Source organism: Rattus norvegicus, chromosome 1 (assembly GCF_021556685.1).
Source record: "Rattus norvegicus strain SHRSP/BbbUtx chromosome 1, alternate assembly SHRSP_T2T, whole genome shotgun sequence".
Lineage (NCBI taxonomy): Eukaryota > Metazoa > Chordata > Mammalia > Rodentia > Muridae > Rattus > Rattus norvegicus.
The window spans coordinates 42,395,276-42,414,198 of record NC_141534.1 but is presented as its reverse complement, the minus strand read 5'-3'; the positions used below and the strand labels follow the sequence as shown (position 1 = coordinate 42,414,198).

General features: G+C 44.4%; 1 protein-coding gene and 1 pseudogene across 8 annotated transcripts in view; one reads left to right on the top strand and one right to left on the bottom strand.

Moving 5' to 3' along the window:
• The window catches only part of Plekhg1 (pleckstrin homology and RhoGEF domain containing G1), a 222,922-nt gene that overhangs the window by 22,900 nt on the left and 181,099 nt on the right, over positions 1 to 18,923 (bottom strand). For all 8 annotated transcript variants that reach the window (XM_087588358.1, XM_087588368.1, NM_001429014.1 and 5 more), the window contains 6 exon segments: positions 13,352 to 13,398; positions 9,031 to 9,181; positions 5,338 to 5,469; positions 3,204 to 3,386; positions 3,018 to 3,113; positions 2,827 to 2,913 (listed from right to left, as the gene is read on the bottom strand). In XM_087588358.1, coding sequence (XP_087444484.1) covers positions 2,827 to 2,913; positions 3,018 to 3,113; positions 3,204 to 3,386; positions 5,338 to 5,469; positions 9,031 to 9,181; positions 13,352 to 13,398 — 696 coding nt within the window.
• LOC148006928 (breast cancer metastasis-suppressor 1 homolog pseudogene) lies at positions 15,241 to 16,105 on the top strand (annotated as a pseudogene).

The window sequence follows — 18,923 nt, the reverse complement described above, 5'->3', positions numbered from 1 at the left end:
CAAGTGATCTGTCTCGTTTGATAATTGACTATAATTGTCTTTCAGAATCTAATTAAGCAATTTGATTTTCCCAGGATTCTTGTGAAAAGTGGGTGGGGCATATCAAAGACACAGTGCCATCCTGCAGAAGGGTATTGCCTCTGAGTAACCATAAAAGAAGATGACCACTCTTCTGCATGAGCTCCCTTCTATGCCACAACAGTTGATAAAGTGAAATTCACACCTGAGTCCAAGCACACACCTCTCTGCACAATCATTTCCTGAACATAAAACCACGACTGGCACAGACTCTAGAGACCAGCCTGGAAATCTTTTCAAACTATGTAGAAGATAAGTAAGCTGGGCATACAGGGTACACATGTGATCCCAGCACTCAACAGGCAAAGCAGGGGGGTTCCAAGTTCAAGGCTTGCCTGCGTTATATAGTGAGACCCTGTCTCAACCAACAACCAACCAACAACCAACCAACCAACCAACCAAAGGCAAAACTCTCCTTTCCCAGAATTCCTTCCGATTTTTCCCATTCGGTACCACTCTTATGACCTTGATGTCACTTCCTGTCCTACTTCCCTCCTCCTGATCTCATCATAGACATGCCACCATCCTCATGGATGGCCACTCACCCCTCCATTTTAGTCTGTTGCTACTTTATCTCTAATAACTGTTTCTTCTACTTCACAGCAGCAGCCTGGTAATAAGGCCATCCCAGAACATGAACGCACCAGAATTGCCCTTCTTCCCAGATAGGGTACCAGGAACTGTCTTCAACTACAGATTCCATATTTCCCGCAGAACCGGCTGATCACAGACCAGAAGTCTCTTTTCCCTGCTCATAGTCACTGCAGGTCTAGGCTCATGAGAGTGCACAGTTCTCTGTTCCCCAGCTCCACCTGCCCCCTCCCCACAGAGGAATCCTGGATGCCATACTCCCTTAGGGCAGTTCCCATACTGCTAAGTGGTTTGTTATGACGCCAGACTGATTCATGTAGCAGCCCCAGGCAGGTCTTTGTCATCTTCCAGAAGGGACCTGAGTCACCTCCGGTGACAGACTTCCTTTGCATGGAATCTGACCCTCTCCACTTTCAAGGACAACCCTATTCCTGTGTCATCAGTCACAGCAGTGTCTCTGACCCTTCATGATTTCTTAATTCCCCTCAGCGTTGCCCTCCAGACTCCTTGCAAGTCTGGCCTCTACTATCCCTATGTTTATGGGTCCTATTTCTTCCACCTCCCCCGACAAACCGCCCTTCCACATCCTCTTGCCTTCTAGTCTCCCCAGACAGCTCAGAAACCTACACTGTGTCTTTCACCCAGATAGAGAGACTTGCTTTGATGAGTTGTTCTCTAAACTGCACCATTTTGAACTTTGTGGGGTTGGGAGGTGGGGTCCGCATCAGCCTGTTCTCTAATTTCTTTCAACCCACTGCAAATATCCTGGCTGTCAAACCCACACCCTGCATCTGTTTGTCCCCTCCTTCCTCATCATTGTCCTCTCCTGCTCTTTACTGTAATCCTACCGGTCTCTACCGGTCTCTCTGGTTCCAAGTGCCCCTCCCCCAGCAGGTGACTTGCTGGAATTCCCAAGACTCCTTGTCTTTTTCTCCCAATAATTTTTTAAAAATCCACTTGACATCTCAATCAAAGCCCCCTCCCCTTCCTCTTCCTCTCCCTCCCTTCCCGCCATCACTGCTCCTTCCCCCTCCCCCTTCTCCTCACAGAAGAGAAACCTTGTTTCCTTTATACATTCTTGTGGGCTGTGTTGCCAAACTGTAGGGCCTCAATCACTGCCACTCCTCCTAATCCTGGGCTGCTAGAACCTGAATTTCCACCTTTATTCACTCTGCCAGATGCTTCTCTGCTCCCACCTAACTGTCTGGCTAACTCCCAACCCAGAGCTCTTCCACAACTCAAGCACGGTGTCAGAGGGTGACGTCTGTTCCCGTTGCCTGGGTGACCCGTCTTGCATATGCGCCTCGTGTTCTGCTTCATAGGTTACTCAGGCACCTCCCACTTCCCCAGCCTCACTCCTGCCCTACTTCCTGGCCCTCCTGTCCCAACACCAGCTGTGTTTGGTGAACAGGGTGTCACTTCTGTTTTTGTGACTTTGTTATCTCAGCCTGGTTCCGCTCCCCACCCCCACCCACCCCCAACTTCATAAGGACATTCCTCATACTTCAAGAAAGCTGGAGGTATTTTCCTTCCTGCCCTCACTGTCTAGAGCTGAACGCTTTGTCCTTCTGTCCCCGGGCCACCTGGCTTTCAACACTATTGTTTCCCTGCCACCAGCAAACAGATCTGGGTTAGGCGGGCAGCTGGCTCTCTGCTGGTAAATTCCTTTCCCCACCAAACTGGGCTTGTTCCCCACCCGCCCTGTTCCCATAGGACCCAGCACAACCACCGAGACTGAGGGCTCCTGGGGAAGTGGGGGGTGGGGGTTCCCAGTAGTTTCTATTCTCTATAAGCTTCCTTATGGTCTTTCAGTTCTCTCTCTCTCTCTCTCTCTCTCTCTCTCTCTCTCTCTCTCTCTCTCTCTCTCTCTCGCACACACACTCACACACACCTGTGTGTGAGTGTGTGTGTGTGTGTGTTTTATTTAATTTTTAGTATTTAGTGGGTGCCATTGACTCCCTATTGTCAATTCGACGACAATGTAACCTCTGAAATGCCTATTGCAGACAGGGTTTTAATTGGCCATCCTCGTGACTCGGCCTCCTGAGTGGTGGGATTTCAGGCTCCATTGTGAAGCTAGGCCGTATTTCTTGTCAGACTCAGCTCGGGTCTGGGCCCTCTCTACATTTGGTGTACTGGCTGACTTTTCTCTCTCACCTTAGCTGGGATTTTTGCTGCGTGGTTCTCCAGAATCAGCCTCTTCAGGTGCAGAATCCAGAGGCGTTTTTCTTGCTGGGATTTGGCCTACAGGGGGAGATTTAAACAGTGAGACCTGAAGCAACCTAGAGATGGTGGCTGGGTCTGGACACCTCTCCCGCTTGGGGACCCAGGAGTGGTCCGCCTGTTACCTGAACGGTGTGCTGAAGCTTGGGGCTCTTGTAGTGGAAGACACTGAAGCTGAGAGGCTCTTTTGGTATGACCTCCACAAGCATGAGGTTGCCACACTGCAGCAGAGAGCACAGTGCGTGAGGCACACACGGGACAGAAACAGCCACCCCCAGGCTTGGCCATGCCAGCCCCCCACGAGGACCCACCAGGATGTGAGCTTTGTATGTAAATGTGTCCTCTCTCTTCTTTGTGATGAGCAGCAGCTTGTCCAGGAGAAAGAGCGTCCTCTCATTTTTGGCCCTCTGGATGCGGAAGGTTCCCTCAAGAACCAGCTCCCCATAGCTGGTAAGGTCTGGCCCCTTCCAGTTAGTTAACAAGCTCTGGATCTCCTGAAAAAAGAAAAAAAAGGTGAAATTTCTCAGAGCTGAGCACCAGGCAAACTGCAAGATATCATACACTCAGTGGCCTGCTGTTGGATCTCAAGGACAGTGACTGACATATCTGTGTTTATGGGGCAAGGCCATTAGTTGAGAGTTATCCAAAATGGACTGAATTTTTAGTTGCTGAACTGCCAGCTGCTGTCACTCCTGAATGGTCCAGTGTCATAGCCGGCGGTGGCAGCAGCAGTTAGACCTTTCTAAAGCTTCATGGGGTAGTCAGCAGTATGGCGTCATCTAAGATAGACTCCTCTCTTGTTTATCAAGAAAGGATGTGGCATGTCTTTGCCACTGTTTTAGTATGGAACTTAGAAAATATGAATTAGGGATATGACATCTCTTTAGGATTTGTTGCACATCAAATTTTAAGAAAGCTGACTTCATTGCTTTGAAAACTGAAGATATTCACAAGCACCACCTGAGAAAAGCCACAAAATGGCAGAAGTCTTCATTTGGGAAGCTGGGTGTGTAGCTCAGTGGTAGAGTGTGTACTTTGTGCAATCCCCTGGGTTCGTCTTACTACCGGACAAAATCAAACCAACAAAATTACCTTTGTTGGCTACAAATAGAAATGGTGTATATGGAGTAAAGTTTGAGACAGGATTTAGTAGGATCTTCAGAATGTCACACAGCTTGAGACAGCATGAAAAATTAGCCATTTGGTTGGTTTTGATGATATAAAAGATGTCTGATAATATATTTGTTACAAAAAAACCTTGAACAATTAAACTTTTGCTAATGCTTAGAAGACAACAACAACAACAACAACCAACAAGAACAACAACAACAACAGAAACTCCTGGAAATAGAATGCTGTGATCTTTTGAGGCCCCACAAGACAGGCTCCATATCACACCAGACTCTGGTTGTTTACAGGGTGACTCGACTTTCTTCTGACTTGCAAAGAGAAAGGTGCGTCCTTTCCTGACTGGAGCACTGGGTGGATTCTCGCTGCACCTTTCTGTCTTACTTGTAGGGTCACAAACAAGTTTGGAATGAGCTGCCTGGCTATGTGCTTTCTTTTTTCTTTGTTTTAAGATTTATTTTTACTCTCAGTATGAGTGTCCTGACTACCTCTGCGTCCATACATACATCATGTGTGAGCCTGTGCTCATGGAGCCCTCAGATGGTGTCAGAGCTCCTGGAACTGGAATTATGAACAATTGTAAGCCTCCATCTGTGTGGATGCTAGGAAATGCACCCGATTCCCCGCTGCAAGAGCAGCAAGTGTTCCTAATCACTGAGCCCCCTCTCCAATCCCATGTATTTAAGTGGTTCTTTTTTTTTTTCTTTTTGAGGAGGCAGGGACATAATCAAAAGTTCCTGAGGGGGGAAAAGGTTCCTGAGAATTTAGGGTTCATATTGGTACTGGATGGACCTTAGCAAACCTGTCACTGTACTGTTAACATTTTAGAGTTGAGGAGACTAAAACAATGTGCTTGGCACTCATGTCTCAAGTGAAATACAAAGGAGCTACTCCAGCCTCCCAATTAAGTCGCCTGGCCTAAGACTACTCTTACACTGTATGCTGCCATTTTGTATAAACTAGTAAGAGAGAATAGGGGCTTTAGAAGTCCTTAAATAGTTTAGAGAAAATTGGTTTCAGCAAGAATTATTGATTCATAATGATATAAAGCCCCCAGGAGACTCATATTTAATCACTCATCAAAGGAGCTATAAGAAGCTATTAGTTTAAAAGTAATGGTCCTATGTAGCTACTCTAACAGACAGTTAACACTATCCACATTCGACCCATCTTCAGGGAGAACTATGTTGAGGATCATAAATGAAGAATATTATTTATGTAGCCTTGAGTATATGAAAAGTATATATCATCTGACACATTGGAAAACAGCAATGTGTCAGAGCACCTGCCTGGTACTGATGCTGTCTTTGTGCTCACCTGCAAGCGGACAGCATGCTCATGCTTCCGTTTCATGTCGTTGATGTGCCAGGCCACTCGCTGCATTGTGTCTATAGCATCCAGCACAACATCATAGCCTTCTGTATCCTTATCAAGGTGATTCTCTATTTCCTTTCAAAACATAAAAAATAACCTGTTATAAAATTTTTTTCATGTACTCAGTGAGGCAAAAGGGATTCTCTATGTTTGGTTTCATACATACATAAACACACATACACCATTTATTTATCTATCGCCATCATTCAAAAAAATCACAAAATGGGCAGGAATGATGAAAGTTTCTTACAGTCCCAGTATAAAGTGTACAAAGCCTACAATAAGCCACATGGAGATATAGCAGTTGTAGTGTTGGCCAGCATAAGAGAGTATTAAATAATATAGTTCTCATGCTCAAAGATGAAAATCTTTTAAAAATACATTGCTTAGCTAGCCAGTGGTAGGGGTACAGGCCTTTAATCCCAGCACTTGGGAGCCAGAGGCAGGCAGATCTGAACATAAGGCTAGCATGGTCTACAGAGCAAGTTCCAGGATAGCCAGAGGTACAAAAAGAAACCCTGTCTCAAAAAAAACCAACCAACCAACCAACCAAGGAACCAACCAACCCACCAATCAACCAACCCACCAACCCACCAACCAACCAACCAACCAACCAACCAACCAACCAACCAACCAACCAATCAAGGAACCAACCAACCAACCAACCAAATAACCAACCAACAACCAATTAACTAACCAAACAACCAAACCCCACGCAGATATAAAAACATTCCTTAAAATTACATAGGGACATTCTGTTCAAAGCTCAGTGGTAGAATGTGTGTTCAGTGTGTATAGACCCTGTATTTGATCCTCAGCATTCAGCCAGAGAGGGAAGAATGGAAAGAGGGGTGGAGAGAGGGAGAAAAATAGAGGGGGCTTTTCTAACAGTCATTCAGAAAGAGTTCATGGTTTAAGAAATGAACCTTTCAGGGCAGTTTGCACTGCCATACATCTTACCATGGAGTTTCACAATCCAAGGAGGAAGAAAGGATACAACCTATGTTATAATTATTTATTGCTGCTAAGCCCTCAGACTCCGGAAGATTCCAAACAGAGTTACCACCAGTCTTTTGCTTTCTTTCTTATCTTCTCCACTGTGCCTAACAGATCAATGCTGTCAGAAAATTCTTTTTCCTATTTTTGGTACTAGAGACCAAATTTTGGGCCAGAAAAGTATTCTACCACTAAGCTACACCTCTAGCCTCAATAAATGCTTACTAGTTCGAAGCAACACCTTCTTAAAAAGAGTAATCTTACATAAATACAGGGAGCTCCCATGGCCATGGGTTCCACATCCATGGGTCTAGCAGTGGTAGACTGAGAATAGCTTTATCTACCTGAGGATATTGATAGATATCATACTGTTTGGGAGCAATGTCAAAACAAAACAAAAACAAACAAAAAACCCACCTATAGATGCTCACTGCAGATCATATTCCCCAATGAATTTAATAGCTGAACACTTTACATTATATTAGATAATATCAGCAACCTAGAGGTTATTTAGAGCCTGATGTATGGGGGAAAGTAGGTGAATTATTTGCAAATAATTCTCTGATTTTATTATTTTGAAGAACGTACTACCTACAGGAATAGGTTTCATTATGGCATTCTATGTTATTTTGTAAAGGGATTTGAGCATCTACCGAGTTCGGTATTTGGAGGGACCTGGACTCAATCCACTGTAGACACTACAGGATACACTATCTGTAGAAGTAAGAGGTTGGTCATTAAATGCTTTATGACATCTGTCATGCCTATCTAAAGAGCAGACACTGGAGCTTTTGGGATAATCCTAAGGACTAATCCTCCTACTTTACAGTAACACTGTTAAAAATTGAATATTCAAGTTTTTTCATCTAGCTTGGCTGTAGGTAGAATCTACATTTTCTTTCTCAACTCTCAGGCCCGCCTATTAAAAAGTCTTAGGAAAATGTACTATAAAATTAAGGTCCGAATTAATCTCCTCTTTTACTTTAAGAGTCAATTTTGTCAAGTGATAAACAGGCAGAGAAGTTGTGGGAATAGTCCTGTGGGGAATTCGTACCTGTGGTTCAACCCTGAATTGATGTGCGTCATGGAGGGATACTCTAAGCTATGTGTAAAAGCAAAAATACTTCAAAGGAAACAAGAAGTTAATTTGGTATTGGTTCAGCTTCCATTCTTCCCCTTTCCTTTTATCCATAGGCATCTATAACAATCAAATTATGTATATACAAGCTATAAATATCAACTAAGTGTTTGTAAAGACCTTGATTACTTGCAGAAGCTGAGATCTTAGATTATTTTCTTGATGGAAATATTGTCTAGAAGACAATATCTTATATGTCACATTAACACAATTTAGAAGAGATGTATTCTGGGGATGATTTCCCTTTTTAACAACTGTCTGGACACTGATTTAGCAAACTAATCCCACTAAATCTAGAAGGTCCTTGGAATTAACTTAAAAGTTAAGGAATGATTTCCAGTGTGGTCTCATAAGACAACAGAAAATTCTTCCAAGAATTCTTCCAATTCTTAAGCAAGTAGATAAATTTTTGGTAAAATTTTACACATGTGAACTCAGCAAACCAGAAATGATAGCCCCAGTTAGAAACCTAGAATCATTTCAAAAGAGACAACACAGTCAGTCAATGGTCACACTGCCCTGAACATGCCTGATCTTATCTGATCTTGGAAGCGAGATAGGGTTGTGCCTGATTAGTGCCTGTGTGGGAGAGATACCACGAATGCTGATAAAATGGGGCTCTGGGTTAAAATTCTTTTATTTAAAATTTTTATTTATTTGCTTACTGATTGGTTGGTTGGCTGAAGTAGAGTCTTTTGTAGTATAGGAAAGTCTCAAACACTGTGTCTAGGGGATACCTAAGTCTCAATCCTTCTGCCTCTACCTCCAAAATCCCTTTAGGGTAAGAGTTCTAATCTGGTATACAAAATAACACTATCTTGCTTTGTTTGTTTTAAATGGCTATGAGCCACAGTGAGCCTATAGGATCTAGAGGCAGACAGACAGGCAGACAGACTTGCCACAGTGCTCAGTATCTCAAGCCCCATGTTCCATGTTTCCCCACTGCAAAGCTAAGCAAATCACAAATTATCTTCAATAAAACTTTCCCCATGTTTACGAACTTCATTAGAGGACGAGAAAGGAGAATCTGACATCTAGGTGCATCTTAGTTCAAAAATCTCCTTCGGTTTTTTAAAGACATTTTAAAAACATTTATTTATTATGTATTGCCTGCATATATGCCTGTGTACCAGAAGAGAGCACCAGATCCCATTTTAGATGGTTGACAGCCACTATGTGGTTGCTGGGAACCGAACTCAGGACCTCTGATAGAGCAATCAGTTCTCTCAACGTCTGAGCCATCTCTTTATTTAGATGCTAGCTCCCTGCCTGAAAACTGACCCTGTCCAGCACAACCCATCCCTTAGCTCTGTCACTGTCCAAGTTTAAAGTAACCTTTCATGTGCCTGTCATCAGTGGGGCTGTAAGACCCAGCATACACATGTCTGTGATTCCTAATAGAAAACCAGTTAGTTGTAAAGCCCCCCTCCCCAAGCCCAATTTAATATACACACCCCAAACCCCATCCCTTGACAAATGTCCTAGCAGAGGCTGAGACTTACATGTAGAAGGAGATGATATTTGAGAATCCTTTGAACTGGTTTCAGGAGATAGGACCCTAGGGGCAGTGAATGTTTCAGAGTTTCCTGGCGCTCCCGGAAGAACTTGGCAAGCATCTTGTTCCTCATGCATTCAGTTAGCACAGCCACAGACCTTCAAGAGAAGTGCATGGTTTTCATCATGGTGATGCTGTGTTTTACATGGGTGTTTGAGGTTTAAATGTCAGTCTCAGTAGAAACGTCCTAAAATGGGTGGGATAGGGAAAACGAATGTGCCTTTTATTTAGATGCTAGCTCCCTGACTGAAACAGAGCTAGCTCCTGGCTAGGATGCCTTGGGACAAGTTTTAAAATGTTGTCTTTTGGATGGGCTGAATTAGAAGAAGAAATTGAGTTCAGAGATTTAGAACCATGGGCTCTGGCTTCAAGGGCACACAGCCCTACATCAGGAGGTTGGCAAGAGACACAGCATTGAATCTTAGCCCCTACACATGCCCCATCCAGATGTCTTTGTACAGTGCTCATCCTGCACATCTGGATTCAGTTTCTACAAGTCAGGTAATAAGGCACAGCATCCCTGAATTGAGACAAAACAGTTTCTTTTTATCACAGACTTGGCCTTGCACTATGGCATTTGTCATACTCCCAACCCCGATGGTTTGTGAAGTGTATGACCCATTGAACGACTTTCCCAGGGGTGACTTCTCGCAGAGAAACTCTGAATAGTTCCTCTCTCTCTGTTTTTGATAGTCTCACTGCAGAACATTTGAAAAGGGTGCTAGAGTCCCTTCTGCAGCCCCCAAAGTAATACACAACCTTGACACATCTTTGATTATTACTTAATTAATTTATTTACTTTATATCCCAATATTAGCTTCCCTCACCTTCCAGTACCCCCTCACACAAATCCTCCCCTCCAACCCCCCTTTTCTCCTCTGAGAAGGGGGAGCTTCCCCTTAGTCACTCCCCATCCCAAACACACACATGTCAAGTCACTTCAGGACTAGGTGAGTCCTCTCCCACTGAGGCCAGACAAGGTGGCCCAGTTAGGGAAGTAGGGTCTCCAGGCAGGCAGGAAGGCAACAAATTCGGGGAACCATCCTGTTCCAGTTGAAGAACAAACTGCTCCTCTGTTACACATGTGCGTGGGGCCTAGGTCCAGCGCATGCTCACTCTCTGGTTGGTGATTCAGTCTCTGGGTACCCCCAAGGGTCCAGGTTAGTTATGCATCTTAAAGCTACAATCAGAACAATGCATGTCCCTTCCACGTCAAGCTAGCTAATAGGATTGGTTATCACATACTCGTGCAGATTAAAATTCTGATGCTGTGTAACTTGGACACAGGCAGGAATCATTTTATTCTTTTCTTTCTGTGTCTTTGCTATATTTTCAAAATTAATTGAGACAATCAGACGGAGCCAAACAACAAACTAAGACTCCTTAGAATGATGTGAAGTGAAAGAAGTCTTGTAATTAAGCTGTTAGAATCCAGCCGTGCCTCTGCTTTAGACAATATCCGTTCAGTCGGATTTATTTCTCCCTTGAGTCCTGATTTGAAACTCTTCATCGTGTGACTGAGGCATTTCTCTGAAGTCTCTTGTCATCAGGTGCAGCTGCTGAGCAGCCTGGTGGCTGACTGACAGCCCAAGTTCTTGCTCAAGATTGGAATCTACTACAGATCGGGGCACAAGGCATTCTAGGTTCCTAGAAATCTTTGAAATCGGGCAGGAATCTGAAGACAATGGCTTGACCTCCTTTGTGCCAGTCCCTGGGGGAAGGAGGGAGGGACCTGTGCTTCTTCACAGTGAAATCACTTGGGTGTGACCTGAAGGAAGAAAGAAGTCACTTGCCAAGGCGGCCGGCCAGGTTTACAACCACCGGACTGCTCCTCAAGGGGAGAGAAGAATCTTAGTACTCTTGGCTTGCTAAAACAGGGCGGATGGAGTCGGTGTCAGAGCAAACTGCCTGGGGACACGAGGACACTCAAGTCACACACTGGACACTTACAGGCACGCCTTCTTCATTGAGAGCATCCTTCTCTTAACAGGGGCTTCCTTAAAGTCGGACTCAAAATCAAGACACACTTTCCGGGAAACTGTCCTCAGCTGTTCCCACGAGGGTCATTTCTCATTATTTTGTGTTGAGCTTCCACTGCATGGCCCCAAGTCCGTGCCATATTAATTCCAATCAGGTATCTAATCTCCCCTATTAATCGACCTCACGGATGTATTTAGTTGTGTTCTGTTCCTCCAAAGCGTACGGGCTGCTTGGATCCTGCACTAAGTACGGGACAGTGCTGCAGGAATGACGAGCTCTTACAATCCTCCTTCCACTTAGGAGTTCACTTCTGCTGGATCCCAAAACAGCCCACGATGGCAAAGCTTGATCAGTAAGTCAGAAAAACCTGAATTTGTGACTGGAAACAAGTCTCTACAATGAGGTTATGCCTTTGGATGTATATTCATAGTGAAATGCACACAGACAGACCCTCCCAAGCCAGCCTCTCTGATCACCAGACCCAGAACCTTGCGGATCTGTCAGTTTGAACACCTTCCCTTTCGCTTGGGAATTATTTTTACGGAGAGGTGTGAGTTGACTTTACCTACAGTTCCCCTGCTGTGTGGTGTTTTGGATTAAGGACCATGAGATTTAGTTGGGGTATCCTATAGTTCACACTGCATCAGAAGAGAACATGCTTAAATGTAACCCTACAAACTAGGGGTGTGTTTATAGAGGAGGATTGTGACAAATGCCTGAATAAGCATGTGCGTTGTTGTTGTTGTTGTTGTTTGTTGTTGTTTTGTTGTTAGGAGAAACCTGGGAAAGGCATGACTGTCTATCAAATGGATAACCACGGCGTCACATCCTGACTGTTGTTTATAGGAAAATGCTACAATGAGAAGTTATTGTTAAGTAATTCTGAACTTCAGGCTTCTTACCACATACTAGTCTTTCAGCACTACTCCTGTGTTGGAGGTTGGGAGTGTTTATCCTTCCTTCCCTCGGCAGCTGCAAGGATTTTACCTGATACTGTATTCCACCTCTGCTAACATTGATGATGCAAGTCACCCCTCCCCAGTCCTCTTTCTGGCTGGGTTGTAAGAGCCTGCTGATCATAGATTCACGCAAAGCTCCAAAACATTATAAAAATAGGGTGGCAGGTGGCCTGGGGCTGGAGAAACATGGTTGATATCCTCAGTGAGCCATTCATCAGCTGTAGGACCCTTGTGGAGTCAGTTTGTCATGGGTCCTTCAGCAAGGTCATTCACAAGATGGGAAGAAGGGAGGGGTGGTGTGGTGGTTTGAATAGGTTTGGTCCAGGGAGTGGCACTATTAGGAGGTGTGGCCTTGTTGGAGGAAGTGTGTCACTATTGGGATGGGCTTTGAGACTCTCCTGGCTGCCTGGAAAACAATCTTCTCCTGGCTACCTTCAGATCAAGATTTACAACTCTCAGCTCCTCCTGCACGATGTCTACCTAGGGGCTGCCATGCTCTCACCTTGATGATAATGAATTGAACCTCTGAACCTATAAGCCAGCCCAAATTAAATGTTGTCCTTATAAGAGTTGGCTTGGTCATGCTGTCTGTTCACAGCAATGGAAACTCCAACTAGGCAGATGGTAATGAACTGCATTTGATGGAACTCCATTGGGTTCCTGGCACTGGCGTGGGCATCCTGTGTTCCTTTAATCCCTGAGAATCTCTCTGCTACTATGGATGTTTAATTCAGTGTTTGTCTTTTATAGATTTCAACACTATTCAAGAGTCGAATGCCCAATAAATGTCTTGTGAAGAGAAACAGGAATGCCCAGCATTGTGGACAGTTGTCTTCTGCCTCTCACTCAGTGCTTAGTACACATTCAGGCTGCCCTTGAACCTTTGATGCAAGCAAAACTGAGCCCACAGCCCAGAGAGACAGGAGACCCCCTTCCTCATGCTGGCTCCTCACGATCTGTCATTTCTGAACTTTATAAAACTTAGAGAGCTCATCAAGCTCACCAAGCAAAACCAGAACATATTTTCTTCCCAGCTGAGCCACACAAACTCATTTTCAAATGTGGCAGGCATTCAAGTGGGCTAACTGGGAAGTAGATAGCCCGACGTTACAATGTGGATCTATCCATCCCCCAGACATATGCAGTGATGTTCCGGTCTTCTTCAGGGCCTTTCATGAATCTCTCTCTCTCAGCTTCAGAGCCTGCCAGTCCAAAGGCATCAACCAATATATGAGTCCTCGGAATTTTTGCTCTTTTAAAGTCAACAGTACAGAGCTCAAAACTGCATGTAAGGATTCAAAACAAAAACAAAAAGCCATTAAACCATACCTTGGGTAGTTGGTGCAATACTGGGTATAAATGTGGAACTCTTCACTCTACAAAGAAACAAAAGAGACTTCCGTGAGCCCCAAAGCACAGACAACATTCATTCAAAGAAAAGTTAAGAAATAGATCGCAACCAGGCTTTTATTGTTCCAGATGCATTGGTCTACCCCCTGAGCCTGTGTGGCCAGATCTGTGCCCACTGTTCTTTACCAGAATCCACATAACTTGAAATCACTTAAGTCCAATAAACACTTGCTGGGTCCCAGTGAATCTGAAGACAGCTAGGAAGAGGATGAAAATAAAGTTTCTGCCCCCAGGTGTTTACAATCATCTTGAATGTATATGCATCAGGAAAACGGAAGAAGGTTATAGTTAAACATCACACAGTAAGAATATGTTGGAGTATGTATGGGAGATCAGGAGGCTGCTGTATACTCTTAAGTCCTGCAAATGTAGCTCTCCCTGACCATAGTCATCCTTCTTGTTCTTGCAGCATACTCACTGGGTCTGCCTTGAAGAAGAATCTAGGCTGTATTTCTTCTAAGCAGCCTTCCTTGAGCTCGTGAGTTAAGCCACCGTTTCTAATTGTGAGCATCCACCATATCCTGCATCTACCTGTCTGGGAGCACTGACCAAATGATACTGATGCTGTCTGTTTATCTGTCTGGTTCATAGTGATCAGGACAGGGGTCATAACATCTATGGCTACAATATGTCAGGGCCTGACAGACAATATTTATTGACCTATCTCTTCTACTGAACATCACCTGAGAATACAGGCTAAGTCTTTTCACCTGCATGCAGGCAGTACAGCAGCCATGTCTCAAGAGCAATAATGGTTTGACCAGCAAATGGACCTATCACCCTCCTCCAAATCCTCACTTCTGAAGCTATCTGAGTCTTTCAGCTGTGAATTCATATTACAGAAAATGACATGTTAATACTGGCTGATTCAGACAATTCTTTAAAAATGTAGGGTCAAAACTCCTTGCAACCACAAAACAAGCATTGCTTCTTGTCTTATTTCACCCATTAAGGAGGACATCAGACAGGTGCTACGAACTGGGATCAAAAGAGAGTGCACTGAGGTGTGCTCACAGAAGAGGGATGACACAAATTTTACAAAGAGACAGGAAACTGCCTTTTTTCCTTCTTAGGACTGGGGGAGGGAAGAAATAAACTGTCAAATCAATCACGACGATGCAAGTCTGGGCCGGGAAGCCTGTGAACTGGAGGTCAGCTTTGACTACAAAGCAAGACTTCTGAAAAGAGAGAAAGAGGGAGAGAGAGAAGGAGAGAGAGAGAGAGAGAGAGAGAGAGAGAGAGAGAGAGAGAGAGAGAGAGAGACAGTGCAGCAGGAAGGGGAAGAGAAGAAAGAGAAAAAAGAGGTGAAGGAAGAGGAGAGGAAGGATGGATAGTGGGTGAGGAAGAAGAGGCAGGAGGAGGAAGAAAAGAAGAGTGAAGGTTCATCTATCACCCTCATTCATTTACAAGAACTGTTTGCACTGCTCTCAGTTCCATAAAATTGGCAAAGATGAAAAACATTCCATACACCCTCAGGGAAAAGTGCAGGGAACCCACTGAACTACCAATTGGGATGAATAAAACAGAAAACAGTTGGTGACACCCACTGGGTTTTGTGTGTGTATGTATGTGTGTGTGTTTGTTCTGACTTTACACCACCAACGGAAGAAATATATCTACAGTTAGGGTTTCAAACTTCTGACTGGGTAACGGTCAGAATGAGTGACTCAAGCCAAAGAATAACTGGCTCTTACAAAAACTGGCCAACACGGAAGCGTGGACACCTTCTGGAGAAAGAGGGACCTGCGCAGCTCTCTTCAGGAGACCAAGGCTGCGGCGTTTACAACCTGTGTCCGACAGCTCTCCAGGAGTCTCGGACGTGAGGCTGGAGGCCCCAGTCTCTGCGAGCCCAGATGCCCATCCAGGCTTCAGGCAAAGAAACAGAAGAGATGGAGGCAGAAGGCGATTCAGCAGCTGAGATGAGTGGGGAGGCAGATGAGAGTGAGGAGGAATGGAGAGGCAGCCAGACTGAGTCAGAGGAGGAGAGCTCAGAGATGGATGACGAGGACAGTGAGTGTGTCAGTGAGATGCTGGACCCGGAAAAGCAGTTCTTGGAGCTGAAGAAGTTGTTCAGAGAATGGCTGAGCGAGCTGCGATTACAACTGGAGGAAGTGGGGGCCGAGAGAGCCCCAGAATATACAGAGCCTCTTGGAGGGCTGCAGCAGAGCCTAAAGGTTCGTATTCAGGTGGCAGGGATCTACAAGGGCTCCTGTCTGGATGTGATCAGGAGTAAGTATGAATGTGAACTACAGGGAGCCGAACAGCACCTCGAGAGAGAGTGAGAAGCTGCTGCTGTATGACACTGCGTGGGGAGCTGCAGCAGGGGACCCAGAGGCTGGAGGAGGACAGAGCCTGAACATAAGCTCTGAGTGGTGGGACGACAACCTACATAGCAGGGGCAGTTTGAAGACCTGGGGCTCGGTGCCACCCAGCAAGAGAAAGAAGGCACCACTCATTTCTGGCCCATACATTGTGTACATGCTGCAGGAGATCGGCATCCTGGAAGACTGGACAGCCATCAAAAAGGCCAGGGCAGCAGTGTCCCCTCAGAAGAGAAAAGCAGATGGACCCTGACCCTGCATTTGTACTCGGAGGGTCCTTGGAGCAGCTGGCATCGCACACAGGATTAACATTTCTCTGCAAAGGCAGGGGGTTACCTACCTGGCCTGGACTCCTCTGCTCTCTTTGGGATCTGTATAACCGGCCCTGACGCTGACCTGGCCAAGCAAGACTGTTGTCTCCATCGCTGACCAGCCCACCCATTCCCAAAGAGTAACTTCCTCAGTGTCCCCCACAAGAAGACAGGCCTCATCCAGAGTCAAAGCAGCAACCCTCCTGACTGAACCTGGTCCTCGGCCACTGAGCCATGAGACAGGCCCCGCTGCAGGAGGGACTCCTGCCAGAGACATGTTAGGTCTTGCCCATCCTAACTGCGGCTGGGGAGTTGGCTTCCTAGGCTTTCTCAGGGCCATTCCTGGTGTCTGCCTCTCAGATTCCAAAGACTGGAATAAAATTTGACCTGGGACCTTGAAGAAAAAAAAACTGACCAAGAGCTGGAAATCCACATTTCCAAACTTCTTAAACTGCTTCATGCAGGATTCACAGGCATCTCTAAGACAAATATTTCCGGTGTTGCTACCTTTAATTTTTCATCCTGGTATCTATTTAGAATCTTCTCTGTTAAACCCAAGTAGGACTAAGTCAATATATATTTTTTAATTGTGGAAATTATTTTAAGCATATATAGAGTTATTATTTTAAGTATATAGAAGATTAGAGAGGATGGCATGGTTACTGTTCAGGTAGTCACTGTCCAACCTGACAATAATTACCTTGAGATTTATATCCTACCTGTTCCTCTTGCCTCACCACCGTTACTCTGAAACAAATTCTAGACAACATATCAATGCCACTTATAAATGCTTTACTACATGTCTCTAAGCATTTTAAAAGATTTATTTATTTTTAATGTGTATGGGTGTTTTGTCAGCAAGGATGTCTATGAACTACATGTGAGCATGGTGCCCCTGGGGTCCAGAAGCAGGCCTGATCTGCCTTGGGACAGTATTTACAGATGTTTATGGGGTAGTCTGCTGGAAGAGCAGCCAGTGCACTTAACCCCTGAGCCATCGCTCTCTCACTAAGCATTTTAATCAATAGGCATCACAATTCTATGATCACACTTAATTCCATGATATAAAGTTTACCTGTAACTACTGACAGTCCCTTCTCTTCCTGACTTCTACTCCTTTCATGTTTCACTGTTTGATTTGAAGCCCAAAGAAGGTTCACACAAAGCAAAGATGATCAACTGTTTGACTGTGTTTCCTTGCTTGGTTTGTAGCACTGGGATGGAGTGTCTGTGTCCCAGGCAAATCCTTTGCCCTCCATTGAGCTTTTCATCCTCTTCACTGTTTCTCCCTTTTTGATTTAGTTATTGGAGAAACCAGATCATTCATTCAGCCCATATGGTCGTAGTCTCTGGAGTCTTGGTGACACAGGTCTATTTTCTACATCCTGTCCATTGTACTCCTGAGCGTTACCAGAGGTTTGTTCAGATTGAGGTTTTATAATTTGGCAAGATGCACCATAGGGCTGTCCTATGCTCCCATCAGGAGCTGCAAAGTCTGATGTCTTTTTTGTGATGTCAACAGAAGCTGGTGATTACTGCATAGGTCTGCTATTGGGAGTTACCAATGGTGATATTTCTATTTCAGTTATTCCTTCTTTATTCATTATCCTCAGAATAATATGTTGGTTTCTTTTTTTTTTTTTTTTTTTTTTGGTTCTTTTTTTCGGAGCTGGGGACCGAACCCAGGGCCTTGCGCTTCCTAGGCAAGCGCTCTACCACTGAGCTAAATCCCCAACCCCATGTTGGTTTCTTAATAGCCTATAATGAGCCTTTCTGATTTTTAATGCCACTATAAATTCATAAATAGAAACATATTTATCTAAAACGTTTCAGTTGTTTTCAATTAACTGGCTTTATTGGTTGTGTTAGTCAGGGTTCTCTAGAGGAACAGAATTCATAGAATGGATCTGTCTGTCTGTCTGTCTGTCTATCTATCTATCTATCTATCTATCTATCTATCTATCTATCTATCTATCCATCTATCCTACCTATCTATCTACCGATCTACCTATTAAAAGGTGATTTATTAGAATGGCTTACAGGCTTCAGTCCAGCTAGTCCAATAGTGGCTGTCTGGATATCAACAGAAGGTCCAAAAATGTATTAGTTATTCAGTCCATGAGGCTGGATGTCTTAGCTGGTCTTCAGTGTACTCCAGAATTCCAAAAAAGTAGGCTCTAATGCCAGTGAAAGAATAGACTTGCCTGAGAGTGAGAGCAAGCAGGCAAGGAAAGCAAGTTTTCTTCTTCTACATCCTTTACATAGGCTGACAGCAGAAGATGTGGCCCAGATTAAAGGTGGATCTTCTCACTTCAAAAGATCTGGATTAAAAGCGGGTATTCCCACTTCAAATGATTTAACTCAGGAAAAGAAATCCTCCCAGGTGTACTCAGCCACTTGGGTTATAGCTCATTTCAGCTGTGGTCAAGTTGACAACCAAGAAAAGCCACCAGCTTGTCTGGTGTTCAAATGACTGCCACCATCTTGTCTAGTAGGTACCACTTCTGGTACCAGCCTCTCTATGTCTGTGACATGACCTATCATCTCCAGAAGCTCCATGTATTATGTATGATAAGACATTCCTTACCATCTGTGTATTTCTCAACCACCCACACTCATGATCCTCAATAGGAAGCAGTAATTGAAGACCAGTCTAGGAGTCTGGGTATTAAGTGATGCTCTAGCTACTGGCTTAATCATTATTTTTAGGGCTTTTCAAAGGATAAAGTTAGAAATATTGCTTTTCTAAGAGGTTTTCTGTTTTTCTTTCTTTTTTACTCTTTTTATTGGTTATTTTGTTTATTTACATTTCAAATGTTATCCTTCTTCCTAATTTCCCCTCTGAAAAGGCCCCATTCC